Source organism: Equus przewalskii, chromosome 3 (assembly GCF_037783145.1).
Source record: "Equus przewalskii isolate Varuska chromosome 3, EquPr2, whole genome shotgun sequence".
In the NCBI taxonomy this organism is placed as follows: domain Eukaryota; kingdom Metazoa; phylum Chordata; class Mammalia; order Perissodactyla; family Equidae; genus Equus; species Equus przewalskii.
In genome coordinates this window covers 20,975,084-20,991,732 of record NC_091833.1, presented here as the reverse complement: position 1 = coordinate 20,991,732, position 16,649 = coordinate 20,975,084, and the positions used below count along the sequence as shown (strand labels likewise).

The 16,649-nt window shown below is 47.0% G+C and overlaps 1 protein-coding gene across 4 annotated transcripts in view; it reads right to left on the bottom strand.

Moving 5' to 3' along the window:
• ZFHX3 (zinc finger homeobox 3) overlaps window positions 1–16,649 on the bottom strand; it is a 1,295,574-nt gene that overhangs the window by 83,397 nt on the left and 1,195,528 nt on the right. For all 4 annotated transcript variants that reach the window (XM_070613798.1, XM_070613801.1, XM_070613799.1 and 1 more), the window contains one exon: window positions 14,302–14,533. In XM_070613798.1, the coding sequence (XP_070469899.1) occupies window positions 14,302–14,533 (232 nt within the window). The remainder of the gene's footprint in view (window positions 1–14,301; window positions 14,534–16,649) is intronic.

Here is a 16,649-nt window from a genome sequence, read left to right as displayed (position 1 = left end):
CTATACAAAGTACTATAAAGACCTAACGTAGCCCAAACTTAAAGACTGGTACATATTAGGGTTAAGTGAACCACGTGCTTGAGGCAGGTTTAACAAAATGACAACACTTTAATCCCACTGCTTAAAAAATGGCTAACGGGTACAAGACAAATTCTGAGCCTTCATGAGAAGAAAGGAGTGAACGCAATTTCATCATTCTCAGGTGATACAACATTGGAATTCCAAACAGTCACGCCTTTGCAGAGTTTTATAGCCTAGAGGGGAGGGAAGCCCGCCCAAGCCTGCGGTGACTCCAGTCCACACCCAGGTGATTTTGGACAATTGAGTTAACTTTGAAATAAGCTTCTTTTACTGCCCTAAAGGGAAAATGAGCCAAAAGTCCTGTTAATCTAGGATCCTACCTACTCCATTTCACCATAATTTATAGGACAGGCTTTCCACCCAAAAACTAAAGACTATTTTTATCCCAACTTTGCTGTTTCATGAAACACATGCACACAACCTCAGAGGCTGTCAGAAGATCCAGGTTCAAACATTTCATTGTTATGACAAGGAGTGGGAGAATCCAACAGAAGTAAATTCTACTGTTCTCTGTAAATCTAGACCTCTTTAGCTAGAAACGGCTTGGGGATCCAGCCCACTCGAGAACCACGATAGAGGAAGTCAATGGCTGGAGCTTCCTCTCTTTCTGTTTAATGAAAGCCACGAGCTCCCCAGGACAAGTGTCTGCTGGAAGTGGACAGGAAGCTTGTGAGAGGCTGGCCACATTTCAGCATTGTCACAACATGCCCTGGTCAGCCTGCTGTCCCCAGCCATCCAACCACTTCCTCCCCACATGGTGCCGCCCATTAGTTTTATTAACCAAATGCCTGGGGGTTTGTGTATATTTATATTACCTCCTCTTCTCTCCCTTCTGTTCTACTAGGGCACGTCAGGACAAAAAAAGTTATGATGAACTTTAATAAAAACAAAATGATTAAACCTTTCATATCCTTTAGAGATAATCTCTCTTCTGCTGGCTGGTCAAATCTGGAAGAAAACAAATGCAAACCATAGCTCGCTGATGCTCTTCAGTGTTTCCCCCCTAAAGAAACAAACAGAAGAGGCTGCCTGTGGCTAGATTTTTAAAATAAATTAAATTTGTCCTCACACACGGCAGCCAGGTGTGGCTAAAACATTGTTTCCCAATATCCATGAAATATACCAACATCCTTCCCTCCAGGGGTCTTTCACTGTGAGCCTGAGGATCCCGAGGAGACCCTAAGGGGGGAGAAGTAGCCCCAAAACAGTGATTGAGAAAGAATCACTATTTCCCAATTAGCTGTGCCTTCCAGAAGGCATTGAAAGCTCTGTGCCTGCCTGCACACCCTACCGGAAACACGCACACACACATACCAGTCTACATTCCTGATTAAAGCAAATCCCAGAGAAAACAGGACAGTATGGCCCAAATCTCCCTGGTCTTATGTGTTCTAAGGAAGTCTTCAGATCCGCCAGGGGTCTGGGCACATGTCCACGGAGAATAAAATGGCTGCAGAATTAGATCAGGCCCGTCTGTCAAAGGCTGGCTAGACACGCAAGTCAGAGCTGGGTCATCAGCCCTTCCAGAATGGGATAATGACCACTGGACACGCAGCACCGGGGGCACCAAGAGAACAGTGTTGGGGGGCCTGAGCTCTTTTTGGATTACAACAGCAAGTAGTGAAATGACATGCTTGTCCTGGAAATACACATCGTAATCTTATATACCAAGATGCTCCTCGGAATGCGAACGCCCCTCAGAAGGTGGAGGGCAAGAGGAGATGAAAGGTTCTTACTTTGCTTTGTCATCTTAACACATACGCTGACCAGAGCCAGTTTCTTGTTCTTCGTGTCTGGTATTTACGTTGTAGTACAGACAACGCATCCTCAAGTCAAAAGGACAGAAGTCTTTCCTGTGCTTCACACTTAGGCAGTGAGTCACCAGGAAAGGATTTTGCTTTTTGAAAACAACTGCTGACCCCCGGGCTAAAGCAGAGAACTCCAAAGAGCCATGCTGATCCCAGGGAGTGTCTTCTAAGCAGTTCAGTGACAACGGGAGCCCCTCTACTTGTAGTCATCCCTGCTCACAAGGTTCCCTGAGAGGCTGCTCACTGTAGCACCCTCTCTCCTCCCTGCCTGGAGGGGCTCCTTTAGGTGAGGTGATGGGGTGAGGGGCAGGGAGACAACTCTCATCTGAACTATGGTAGATGTGCAGTCAAGTTTCCACAGCAACCTGAACAGTGAAGTCACACTGCCACCTCCCTGCTCAGACCTTTCCCATCTTGACGGGAGCAAAAGCCGAATCCCCCCACGCCCTGCCAGGGCCCATGTGACCGGGCTGCTGGGACCACAACTCCCAGCACACTTCCTCCTCGCCAGCCCTCTGCCTGCCTTCATGCTCCTGCAACCAGCCAAGGTGCTTTGCACCTGCCGGGCCCTCTGCCAGGACTGCTCTTGCTCACCATCCTCCTGCTCAGCTCCAATGTCACCTCCCCAGGGAGACTTTTTCAGAGCATCTTATATAAAACAGCTCCCCGTCTCAACCTGCCCAGCTCTATTTTTATAGCACCTTGCACACCTGACATTCTATATTTGTTTACTTAGTGTCTGTCTCCCCTCTACTCAAGGGAAAACTCCAGACTTTGTGTTCTCTCCCTGCTGGCAGATTCCCCAGAACCTAGAGTGGTGCCTAGCCATACTAAGGACGCGTCCATGTTTGCAGGATAAATGAAGTCCACTTCTGGACTCGAATCAGTCATATCTTCCCCAGCCACAGTTCTTCTCTAAAAGAAGCAAGGAAAGTCAAATATTGTCTTTTCCCTACTCATGCCTCTTCATTTCCAAACTCTTCAGCACTTGCCCGTCCCCCTTGTACCTTCTCTCTCTCCCTTTTTTCAGAAATCTTGGCCCCAATTTTGATTTTGTTCTGATTTTTACTGCCTACACAGCCTTTGTTATTTTGTTAATAATTCAAGGTTCACAAGCCAAATTCCAGCTAACATCTACTACAAAGTCCCAGTTATCACCATAAAAATGCCTGAGGTGGACACAAGTCTGCATGGCCGATGGCCAGGCCATATCCTCATCCTGTAAGTGCCTCACAAGGTTCCAGCGCCAGTGACAGCCTGGGACAGGGTGACACTCAAAGACCCCTTCCCAAGCCGACCAGATGAGAGCTGCCCTCTCCACTCTTTGGGGTTTCTCAGTGCTTCTGGAACTGACTCACACAAGAACATCACCAAAGGGCTTTGAATGTTCAGAAAACCATGCAAACCATTTCCAAGTCTCAGAGAAGAGCAAGGCTTGCAGTCTGATGTATGCAGAGTCACAAATAACGGCTGCCCCTCCTCCAGCCTCAGTCTCCGAGATTTCTTCATTTCTACTCTGAGAGAATCCAGCAATGGATCATATTCCTCTTTAGATATGAAGAACCCCGTCCTGGGGCAAAGCACCACTTGTCCCTTGGAGGAGTTTGTTGGCTCACAGCAAAGAGGGGGGGACACAGCGGGTAGAATGTTGCCCTGAGCCCTGGGTCTCTGCTCCGAGGCCCAGCTCTGCCACCGTCTAGAGCAGCACTGTCCATGAGAACTTTCTGCAGGGAAGGAAATGTCCTCTGTCTGCACTGTCCAGTTGGCAGCCACCAGCCACACGTGGCGCTGAGCACAGTGGGGAACAGCAGAACCCTAGAGACATCTAGGATTGGCTGTGAAGGGGTGGACACACCTTTGCTTCATACTCTTGCAGTAAAGGAAAGCCCCTCTGGAGGTCGGCCTTGAAGCCTGACTCCCAGGCTCATATCTGGGAAAGATCAGAGTTGGGAATGAGGATGCCCTGTGGACACATGTGAAGGATGGGTCCTAAACGAAAGTTATTAAGGGTGAAAATTTATGTACTAGGACCTTTATGTGATGTCAAGCCTGGAGTATTCTACACAGAGTAAGGTATAACCAAGGATAAGTCCTCTTGTACTTCCAGCAACCGAAATCCTTTGGATGGAAGCCCAATCCATTCACACCATGGAGAATTCTATACCACAGCAGGTCAGAGCATGTGGCAAGGCCCTGGAGGCATTTACCCTAACCAGAGCAAAAAAAAACCCAGGGCTACTGACTCCATCCATAAATCACCAGTGGGCAACAGAGATGAGTCACTTTTCAATAAACCCCTCCCACACAAGCCTCATACACAACAGCCTGCCACAGCACCCTCAACAAGGGCAAGGTGTGTTGATGCTAAGACTGTCAAGTTTCACAGGCACAAGAACATCCCTACAAGGGGCTGGCTGGCCGCACCCTTGGGGTTTCCCAGTAGGAGGTCTGAGTGGAGTCTGTGTCAGGACAGGTGAGAAAGGACTCACGGGAAAGCAGGCTCAGTGGACACAGCGCTCTGACCCTTCCTGTCCTAATAAGTTTCCCCCAGCATTTGCACCTTCCTCGGGAGTCCCCTTCCAAGGAGCTCACTCTGTTTCTTTACATGCCAAGGTCCTCATCGAGGACCGAGAGCTGAGAGCAGAAAACCCGGAAGGGACCAGAGGCACTGACAACGCTGCTGGAAGGCCACGTCCAGGGTCTCCCCAACTCCCTCTGCGTCTACCTCCATGTCCTACCCTCCTGCCACATCCAAAAGGGTCATGGAAAAGAAACAAGAAACTGGCCTCAGATGTCAGAATGTCTATATTATGGACTGAACTGTCTTCTCCAAATTCATATGTTGAAGCTGTAACCCCGAGAACCTCAGATGTGACTCCATTTGGAAGAGGACCTTTAAAGCGGTGGTTAAGTTAAAATGAGGCCCTTCGGGTGGGCGCTAATCCAACCTGACAGGTGTCCCTATGAGGAGATTATAACACACCAGGGACGTGCACGCAGAGAGAGAAGGCCCTGTGAGAACAAGCCACCCAGTCCGCCGTCTTTTGTTATGGCAGCCCCAGGTGACCTAAGGCGGTCCAGGAGGAAGAACTCTATCCTAACCGAACTTTCATCCAATGAAAACGGTGAGAGGAAAGTGCACAGATTCTTTTTTTGAATTCACACGATGATGACAGTTTTGGAAAAAATTTTTAGTTAAAACAACAGACAGGCCTGTTCTAAGAAAAATCACATACTGTCCACTTTTAAAATTCTAATTAGAGCAGAGGTCAAGGATCTTTTAAAGCAATAAATAGCTCCTTTTATTAACATATACACAAAAGTTCTCAAGATAGTCTTGAGGTACGAAACTATAAAAAAGCCCCTTATCACCTACTTTGAAAGATACATCTTTACAAAGTCCTTTCGAACTCTCTGGAAACTGCTAATGGAATAGGATTAAGTGGCAAAGCCAAAATTAAAAGCCTATTTGAAAGCCTATTTTTCCCATTCTGAGAAAAACTGAGAAAAGAAAGAAGAGAGACGGAAAGGCAATAAAAGACACACCCTAAGAAGGCCAAGAGAAAGCGGGCAGCGGGTGGATACCATAGTCTTTACAATGGAAGCCAAAGAACATTACAGAGAATGGGGCCCAAACCCAGCCCAGGCCTGCCAGAAATCTGAAGGATCCTAGTGCTGTTCTACAGAACTTTCTGAACTATTCTATAAATCTGTCCTGTCCACCAAAGTAGCCATGAGCCACATGTCACTGTGAAGCACTTGAAATTTGGCTAGTATGACAGAGAAATAGAATTTTAAATTTTTATTTAACTTTAATTAATTTAAGCTTGAATAGCCAAATGTGGCTTGTGTCTACCATACTGGATGGGCAGAGAATCTGGAGAAGCTGCCTTGCTGCTCTCAAGGGATCTGGAAACCCAAGAAGCAAGGAACTGTGGACGGTGCTTATACTGATTTAGAAGGCCACAAAACTTTCCACTGCTAGTCCATGTTTGAAAAAAATCATTTGGGGCTATAATTCTCATAATTGGGTCACAGTTTGAAGGGGGTTCCTTAACATCCGTAAGTCTGAGAAGAAGCCTTTGAACTATTTCTGTAAGCAAAGAGACGCAGGTTCTATTTTCCTCCCCGGCCCCCTACCAAGGTCAGGAACAAGTTTAATATAGGATTTAAGTAGCCCAAGAAATGGCTTCTTTGCACATTTTTAAAGGCAAACAAGTACAAGTTATTATTTCTCCTGAAAAATACATTTGGGCAACAAAGGAGGTGTTAAGCGCAGAGGCTGGGACAAGGCATCTGCACACATACGGGGGACAGTAAATGATGACCGCTGCATCCCACTGCAGATGTCACTGTCAAGAGGCCCTTCTCCTCAAATAAAATCTGGGCACAGAACTCTAATCCCTCACTCGGCAAAAACACCCACTCACTAGCTAGCAATCCATGTTCACTTGAGGGTCAAGTTTCAAACTTTCAAGTTCCTTGGACACCCCTTTCCAAGATGACTTGCCATAAAGCTACACTAAAATAACACTTGGTTTGACATGACACTTTTTGTCTCCCTCGGGGACTCCTGTATTTCCAGGCTCTCTGGCATGCTCATATCCTTACACAGAGGACCCCCAACACTCACCCTCAACACACGCAGTCTCTCCTAATTCCAGTAACCAACAGCAGATGCCTTTTTCCTTTTGCTGTGCCACTTGGTGTCACCCTCCCTAGAAGGGAGCAGCCACAGTATTGCTGCCTCTCAGAGTGGGCAGTGCTGAGTGGCTGAGAGGGCACACACACTACTACCTACTCAAGGGGACAGCATGCAGGACAACCTAGAGGCCCCAACCAAGAACAAGGCTAACTGGCCGGGCAGTGTATAGCCATGTGTCTAGCCCAATGTAGAGAGCAATGGATGCTCTAGTTTTACATACTGAAATAAAGCAAAAAATCACTGGTAGCTTTCATCCTACCATAAAAATAAAGCACCTAGTGAATGGTGGATCTACAATATGAAAGGGTAAGTGAGTAAGAATCATCACAACTCAGGCTACTACAGCCGGGTCTCGCGTAATTTCTAAAAGGTAGAATGTCTGGGTGTGGATGCTCGTCTCTCCTGGAGAAGACAGAGCGGAAACAGATCAGGTGGGAGGTTGTAGACTCTAGACCCATTGCCCAAGTGACTATCCTGATGATGTCACATCTTCTCCAGAGGGACGCTTCCAGACCACGAGCAGGGGACAGCAGGGAAACAGCACTACACATGTCCACCTTCCAAGAGACCAGATCAGTAGCATATTTTGCAGAGAACAAGCAGAAAAGTTTAATTGCCCTTAATTACCCAGTTCAAGAAGGCTCGTAGATAATGGCTCTCAGATTTCTTGCCTGGTGTCGACGTAATTTCCCCAACTCTGGCTTCATTATATCCTAACTTAGAAACGATAGCCTCTCCGAGATGCCTTTCCACAGCAGACACTCAAGTTCCAGGGAAGGCTGGGCCATTGCCACAAAGGCTTCTTGTATGAAGAGTCAGGTCCTCGGCTTCCACACTGGTCTGGGGCATGTGCATGCGTATGCGTGGGGTGGCGGGGTGGGGGGGACGACACACTAACATACATTTAGAGGAAGGACTAAGACAAGGAATATCTAATCAGAAGCCATCACAATTACAAATGTAAATGAACAGGCAATTGGCGCTGACCTTTGTAGATTGTTAGAGGACTAATTAAGGCAAATCAGGAACTCTGTTCCAACAGAAAAACAAGACAGTATACACCCTAAGAACTACTCCTGTCCTTTCCATGTAGATGCAAAACGCAAGAGAATCAGACAGTAATCAAACTATGTATACTCTACACTGACAAACAGAAAACTATCTCCAAGAACAAAATTCAAGCACGATTTACAACCTGCTAGATCATTAGCAATTCTGCTAATAGCTCTGTCCACCACCACCACCAATCTTTGAGCTCTTGCCATGTGCCCAACACTCTATAGATTCCATATAAATAGACCCCCTCCAGGAAACAGTGAGAGACGCCAATGACAAGCTTTGCTTAGAATGGTTAGTTTAAAATTAAGAAAACTACTTAAAAAAAAAAAAAAGAATCTGGGGCTGGCTCGGTGTTGTACTGGTTAAGTTCGCGTGCTCCACTTCAGCAGCCCGGGATTTGCAGGTTTGGATCCTGGGCGCAGACCTGCACACCACTCATCATGCCATGCTGTGGTGGCATCCCACAGAGAAAACAGAGGAAGGTTGGCACAGATGTTAGCTCAGGGACAATCTTCCTCACCAAGAAAAAAGAGAAAAAAAAAATAGACTCAAACTTTACGTTATTCTGTAAACTCCAATTTCCATCTAACAATATTATGTTCTCTTTCATGTCGATATATAATGCTCTCTCTATTGTTGCATTGTAAAGTACCTTTCTAAAAAGCACAGTGCAGGTTACCATCCTTGTCCAAACAGTCCTTCCTCAGGGAATGTATTTAAAACAAAGTCCTATTTTCACCATTCCTCCGTAAGTGCTTAAATTTCAGCCACCCCAATTTGTTTTGAGTTTAACTTGTGTGGTTAGAAATACTTTATCCAGGGCCAGCCCTGTGGCCCCGCGGCCAAGTGGTCAAGTTCACGCACTCCGCTTTGGCAGCCCAGGGTTTCACTGATTCGGATCCTGGGCACAGACATGGTACAGCTCGTCAGGCCACGCTGAGGTGGCGTCCCACGTAGCAGAACTAGGAGGACCCACAACTAGAATATCCAATTATGTACTGGGGGGCTTTGGGGAGAAGAAGGAAAAAAAAAGATTGGCAACAGATGTTAGCTCAGGTGCAAATCTTCAAAAAAAAGGAAATACATTATCCCTAAGCCTTCCCCAAGCCCTGTCGACAAGACATACAATAAAAAGGAAAAAAGAAAGAACATAGCTGTTTGGTTTTATAAAAACAATGATTCAGAAATAGAGAAATGGCCACAACATATTTTAGTGCTATAAGAAAAACACATAGAAATTGCATATAGCTATTCACGCAAAAAAAGATGTACTTCATATTTAGAGGGCAGCCTTATGCCAATTTTGAAAAATAAAAACAAAACAAAACGAGAAAGTGGAAAACAGTACATTTTTCTTATTCTCTTAAGCTGTGTGTGTTAAGCAGAACTCCCTGAAACTACCCTCAAAAAAATGATCCCTCATTTTTTTCAGCATAGGCTGTCACCAAAACCACATCACCCCTTGGCAAGCTGCCTGCGCCTCCTGATCCCAGGAATCCACTACCTTGAACGCCAAAGATGTGTCAGTAAAGGGGGGATGCTGTCTTCTGCTCCAGGCAAAATATTCTCTCAAACTCTGAATGATCATGTCCTCTGTAACCTGAGTCATCGTCCGATTGTCTCGAATGCCTGGGCTGCCGCATTAACCAGGGTATCCACGCTAAGAACGGAGCGGAGATGTCAGCTGTGCCCCCCAACTCATAAAGTCTTGTATATAGTAGGCACTCAATAAACAATTATTAAATTACATCTGTGCAAAGTTTGGAAATCTAGGTTTACATGAAACAAAAAGTAGTTAAGGCAAGGCTAAGAGAGAAAACAGGAGGAGGAGGAGGTGAGGGCCAAACACAAAGGGCCCCTTGTCTTCTAGAAGTCCAGGGCACTGATAGAGAGAAATTAACTACAGTTTCACCCAGGAGCCAGAAATGCCTTTTTAATAAGCAAACAGGGAAGCTGATCCTACACATGACCCACCTATGAGAGTATTCCATCTTCCAAGAGCTTCTAGTCAACTAAGGGGAAGTAAACAGCCGTGCCAGCAACTGAGAGATAGAACCCAGTGTGTTGGCCCACCACGACGGATTATCTCTACCTCTACCTGTGTGTGGGGATGAAATGAAAGGACCAAATCCCAACAAAGTCAACAGACCACTTAGTCTTGCAGAAATACACTCAAGTCAATAATCAAAAGACCAGGTCCCAAGAAAAAAACGTTGGCATGGCAGGGAACCTCACCTGGTTAGGTTGCTTTATTTTCTCTGAGATGTGCTCTTCCAAGACATTTTTGAGAAGGCCCAGTGTATGTAAGTGTGAGTGAGTGAGTGTGAGTGTGTGTGTGTGTGTCTAGTGTGGGGGTGAGGGAGGCAAGCATAACTCAAAGACCATCACACTGGTTAAAGACAATGCAGTATAGGACTCCGCCTGCCCACTGATTAAGGATGAAGCCTGACCACAAGCAGGACCATGTAGGGGACAGTTGCCTATTTATTAGCACACTGCCAGCAGCCAAGGCAGCCCTCTGGTGCAGGCAGGACCTAGATGTTCTATGTCTGGCCGTGAGGTCTCTCAAGGGTTAGGCAACCAGCAGCAGGTGTAATCCTGGCCACTACCGCAAAGTTCTGAAGGGCAAAGAGACCTTGGCAATTTCTCCTTCTCCATGCTTACACGCTCATGTGGTGAACCTGACCGGAAAACACACTGGCTTAAGTAAACAAGTCACGTTTGAAGAGATGATGCTTTTGTCACCCACAGGGGAGAAACTATTCCAGAGTTCATTCCACCAGCCTCAGCAAGGGACGTCTTGATACCTGTAGAAAGTGCTATGAGATTAGGGTATGAGATACTGAGCTCAGAAAAGGAAAGGAAGTAATTTCTGATGGCTTAAAACTTCCTGATACATGGAGAACAGAGGAGGAAAAGAAGGATGGGAGAAGGAACAGTGTCATTCATCTAGATGACGACAGAATGCCAGTACTGACAACTCTAGACAGCACAACCATTTATACACAGCTCAGGGCCAGAGCAGGCAGGGCTCCTCCAAGGTGCTCGAAGACCCCCCGAGGCTCCTTCTGCTCCATGCATGACATTTCCAGCTGAAGACTGATGTCCCGATCCTTATGCTAGAGAGGAGAAAACTGGGATGATTTTCTGAAGTGTGTTGACAAAACTTGGAAGTTGATGACCTTCAATGTCTTAATTCTGCCAGGTCCACAATGTCCCTTTTCTTGAAGACATTCTTTCAAGAAGTTTTTAAGAGCCACTCCGTGGGGGAGGGGAAGATATATTTTAAGATGTTTTCTTAAAGAAGTAACTAAAACAACACCCAGTTTACTGTTAATGTCAATATGAATATTTCCTAATAATTTGTCCCTTTTGTCATTAGTAAAGAGTAAAAACCTAGCCAGAGTATACGAATGGGAGGGGGGTGGAGGGTCGGAGGGAGGCGGGTGAAGAGCAAAAACATGACTCCAGGCCAAAGACAATACAAAAGGATTCTGAAATACAGAGAGGAAGTCTATCATCTAGACGAAAGCGGCTCATACACTTCAGGGGGAAAAAAACCCTAATACGCATTAAATGAGAGAAACCCAGAAGGCAATGGTGTAAGAATGCAATTCCAGAGCGGACTGCATAAATAGAAGTATTACATTATAAAACAGGGAACTGCTTGTTCCAGTCCATAGAGCCCGGGTGAAATGGCAGCTGTACACTATTTAGTTTGGGGCACCTCATTAATAAAAAGGGAATTCTGAGCAGAGTGAAAGAAAGAATTGAGGGGCGAAAGGGAGCAGCTTTTAATGGAAGATTAAAACAATGACGTATGTAGAGCTGGCTAAAAAAAAAACCCGCCACCGAGATAAATAGGTCTGCGTATATTGGTAGAGGAAGGGGAATCCTATGAAATGACCTCACCAGTGGAATAATGGGGAGTGGCAGGATCAAACAGAGGCCAAAGCCCAAGTGGGGAGTGGGGACCCTCACAGCCAGAGGGCACGATGGTCTCAGTCTTCAGCAGAGGCAGGTCTGGGGCTGCTGGGGCCTGATCCTCCAGAGAGCACTCAGATGCAGAAGGATGGCATCAGACACGAAGCAGAAGCCCACAGGTTAAGGCATTTGAACTTTAACCAGAAGAGGCATTTGAAAAACATGAAGGAAGGGACCGTCTTGAAGCAACCTGCAGGTGACAAAGATTATTCTGTACCCAGCAGCACTTTCCAGAAGAAATGATTCACACTGACTGTCGGGAGGACTGGCCTTCCCACTGCGAGAGGAAACCTCAACTAGTTCCCCACAGAGGAAACGCTCTCGAAGTCAGGTGGGAATTCCATTTCATTTTACATGGGAAAAGGGAGCAAAGTTGCAGCCAGGTGATAGAGACAGCAGCAGGTGGACAAGGGGGTGTGCAGTGGCTTAGGAGGGACACCTCCGGGAGAAGACTGCTAAGAGGCTGACAGAAAAACTGATAGAGCAGAGCCTTCAGAGATGCGGAAATGTCTACTCTGGCAGAGGGTTAGCCATGAATTAATCATAGGTACCTGGAAAACCAGGGAAAACAAAAAGTTGTACAAGAAGGTAAATGAAATTATAAAACTCTACATGGCTCAGCTGTGATTAATATTTATAGAGTTAGAATAATGAAAACACTGAATATTAATATAACCCCAAATTATTATTTAATCATAATGGAAGACGAAGGGAGGGAGACTGAGTGTGCAGGGGGGCTGGGGAGTATGGCGAAGAGTAAGCACGATGCGGGGGTTAGAGGGGTGGGGGTGTGTGTGTGTGCAGTGTCTGTGTGAGTGTGTATGGAGTATCAGGGGTGTGTGTGTGTGTGAGGGTATATGGAGTAATGGGAAGTGTGTGTGTGTGTGTGTGTGTGGCTTGTGTATGTGTAAGTGTATGTACGGAGTTGAGGTATGTGTGAACGTGGAGTATGGAGCGTGTGTGGTGGGCGTGTGAGTGTGTATGGAGTATGCGATGTGTGTGTGTATGGTATCCTGTGAGTTCGTAAATGGGGGCTGTGTGTCAATGGGTATGAGTGCCTGAGTTTGCAGAACGGCATACTAGTGAAATCTTCATCTTCCAGAGCAGAAAACCAAAAGACAATGTATAAAAGTTAAAGAAAAAAAATCAAGAACTAGTAGTAGAAGCATTTTAAGAAATACGGACATAAGTAACAAAAGAATCTAAAACTTTAAAGCCATTGCTCTGAGGAAGGGGATGGGAAAGGACCAAGTCATTTTTCATAATAAGGTTTATATAACTTTTACCTATAAAAGCTATAAAAATTTGAAATTTGATAACATTGAGATTACAAACCCCACATGGCCATGACAGCTCTTTGCCTGAGAGGGGGCTGCAGGTGACGGAGGGATGAAGAATGGGACCCAGGCTCCAGCTTGTCCAGGTTACTCAACAACGTACAATCAGAAGGAGAAAGAAGTTGGGGTGGGGGTGAGGGTGGGGGGTCATGAGCTCATCATCTATGAGGTGGCACCACGGGAAATCCAGGAAGCTGTCTGAAGGGCATTTAGCAAAGGCAGGGGATCAAAGCTTCAGGAGGCTGGGAGTGGAGGGTGACAGCCTAATGCCCAGGTGACGCCAGCATGTGGGGCAGGCTGAGGACGTGTGCCAGGGCTGGGCATGGAGGACAGTCAAGAGAAGCAGGAAGACAAGAAAGACACACGCCCTGCAAACTCAAGGAAGGAAGCTTTGAGAAGGGACGGTGTAACAACTTCAGAGACCACAGAAAGAAAAGAATAAGGCCCAGCAGGTAGCCACTGGGCTGGGTCAATCCAAGGTCAATGGGGGCCTTCTCAAGAGTGGAAACGGGCTACAGGAGGTGAGGCCCGGCCTGGAGATGGCCACTGCTGACCCAGCTTTCAAGAAGAGTCAAGATTCTGCTGTAGAGAGAGGGACACGGGATTAAGCTCTTGTTTTATTGTTTTTACAGAGGCAAGCGACTGTCCTGTGATTCCACGTTGAGAGAAAGGGACTGGAAGGCTAAAAAAAATATGAGAGGTGGGTGATTCCACCGAGTGAGAGCCCAATGGGAATGAGAGTCACACAGAGTCGGAAGGAGGTACAGGGAAAGGTGAGGGATGAGACAACCGGACGCAAGGCAGAAACTGGGCGAGCTCTGCTGGAAGGTGTGTGGAGCAGCAGGCGGCCCTGAGCCACCGAACAGACAGAGTCGCTCTCAGATATAACTACAATGTTTACAACAAGCTCTTGTTTGGATCGTCTTGGAAGTTCACTCTTACAGACCAGACTTGAGGCCACAAACTGCCCATTCTTAATACTGAGCAAGACATAACTTAGCATTTGCTTTATGTCACTTGGAACCAATATACTGAATCTACAGTATCTACTGGAGGAATTTTGGGATAGGGGACAAAACATTTTCTGCTGGCCTGCTCACTGGGGAGCAGTTTGTGAGACCTGAAGAAAAAGAAAGTGGTGCTAACTTCCTTTAAAAGAAAAAAAAAAGGCAACAATCCATGCATGTTCCTTCCGGAACACAATGGTCACCAGTGAGGTCAGTAATGGACCCGAGGGCCAGCTGCACCAAACCAAAGCCTGGAGGAGGCCTCACGGAGGTCAACACCCAGGCCCGCCCTGGGCCTCCCGTGCCTCGAGACCACTCACCTGGGTCGGTGGAGGGGCACCTGCGGATGGTGAAGATCTGCCCCAGGTCCTCGTCCTCCTCCGGAAGGCCCTTCTGCAGCCGCTGCAGCTTGCGCAGGCTCTCGCTGCGCTGGTGCTTCATGGAGCGCACGTGCTGGATGAGGTTCAGCTTGGCCTTGGTGGAGTAGTTGCACAGGACGCAGTGGTAGTAGCAGCTCTCACCCTCCACGCCACTCTCGTGCTGCTGCAGGTGCTGCGAGGGCAAAGGACAGGGACACCTGGGTAAGCCACTGGAAGCCCACTGCGGCCAGGGGCCCACCTGGTCCTGGTCACAGCCCGATGAGAAGATTCCTTAGAGGGGTCAGTGGCCCCTCCCCGAGCAGCTGTTTGAGGACAAGCAGCTGACTCTCACTCCTGGCTCCACAAACGTCCCTTGCTGTGGCTTTGCAGAGGGCCGAAAATGCTGCTGATGGATTGAACCCTCCCACTCTAACACCAGTTTCCTTGACACAATAAGTAAAGGTTCCCCTTTCAGTCTCCAAAGTGGGCCGCTTTACTTAAATCAGGGGTCAGCAAACGATGGCCCGCGGGCCAAACCCAACCTGCTGCCCTTTTTTGTAAATACAGTTTCATGGTGACACGGCCATGGCTGTGGATTTGCGTATTGTCTATGGCTGCTTCCAAAACACCGGAATAGAACAGTTGTAACAGAGACTATATAGGCCGCAGAGTCTAAAGCTTTACTCTCTGGCCCTTTACGGAAACAGTTAGCCAACTTCTGCCAAGGCTGCTTGTCTGGCTTTTTCACAAGAAATATGAGTCAAGGTTTTGTATTTAGAACTACATACAGCCTATTAGGAGCACCCAAAATTAGGTTTTCCCCTGGATTTAAAAAAAGCGACAAAAAAAATAAATTTCTCCAGATGAGTTCCCTGTCAACATCTCATGTGGCTTAGTGCACAGATGGTCAAAACTACACTCTCTGTGTGTTGGTGTAGACACAGCACTCTGATTCCAGAACAGGGAAGCCCAAGAGCCAGGAGGAGGCAGGCACGCACAGGACGAAAGTCAGGGGTGCGAGAAGAGGAGAGAGCACAGAAACAGTGAGCAGACCTCAGACTTCCCGGTCTGGGAGAAGAATTAAAACTACCCACGCACAAAATTCACAACCTTTTGGGGCCTCTGAGAATATGCTTAAAGCCATGGAGCATTTTTACTAACAGTTAGGGAAGTGACGTGCTCCTGGTACACAAAGGCCATCTCCTTCATTCCAAATGACCCATTTTAGAGGAAAAGAAGACTTTTCTACTGGGTGCACGGAAAGCAGGGGAAACAATTCCAAGTTTAAGTGGCCAACCCAAGGTAAACTAGCTAGGTAGTGGGCGAGAGAAAACCAGAAGCCAGGTCTCACATCCCCCAGCATCCTTCTGGAGGAGGAAATTCAGATGATGTGTTTTATATACTCATGTTGTTGTTACCTGCCCTGCCCTCACCTCCATCCCCACCCCCACCCCCAGTCCCAGTCCCTGGAGCCTGGCCCAAGGAGCTCCCCAGAGTCCAGGACAAATGCCTCAGAACTGCTCCGTTCTGCTCCTCTCCCTTCTGACCCACACTCGTTCCGTTTGACGCCCTTGCCTTCATACCTGTTTCTGATTCTGCCTGGCTACCTTTCTTGTCCAGGTTACAACATGGGCCACTGAGAAGGCAGAGCAGTCAGGATGCCCTGCACTCTGCCCAGTGCTGAAAAACCAGAGCAGCCCTCCCAGTGCTTCCAACGGGGTGACACCACTCCAAGTCTCATATGCTTACACGCACATGTCCCATGTTCACTGAAAAAGTGTGAAAATTCCAGAAGTACCTTATCGGAAGAGGAAACACAAATGTACCAATGGAGCAGCATAGAAAAATCACTGTGGGGGAGGTGAGGGAGGCCCAGGTCCTCAAACATGTAAATCAGACAAACTATTCCACATAACTCTTGCTCTGGGGCCAATCTGCAGGTAAGACTATGAGAGGCTTCACAGGTACCAAGAGAGAACAATCTCTTCTTTCCCCGGAAATCGGTGACGTAAGACACTCAAGTGCACACCCTGGAACAAAACAACATCCCCACCAGTAATAGCTGCCCTACAGCAATTCCACAACCAGAAGGAGTTTGAAGAACCAGTGAGCTTAACGTTAACTGTTAAAAAAATTACAACTGATCACAAGAAGATGGTTTTCTTGAAATAAATTTGAGCTGATTTTTTTTTTAAATGGTTTATCTTCAATTTGCCTCCTCTGAGATAAGGCTCCTTGTTGAGGATTTCAGGAGGATGGAATGCACCAAAGCAATGTTTTCTGGTGGCTGCGACCCTGGGGAGATGGAA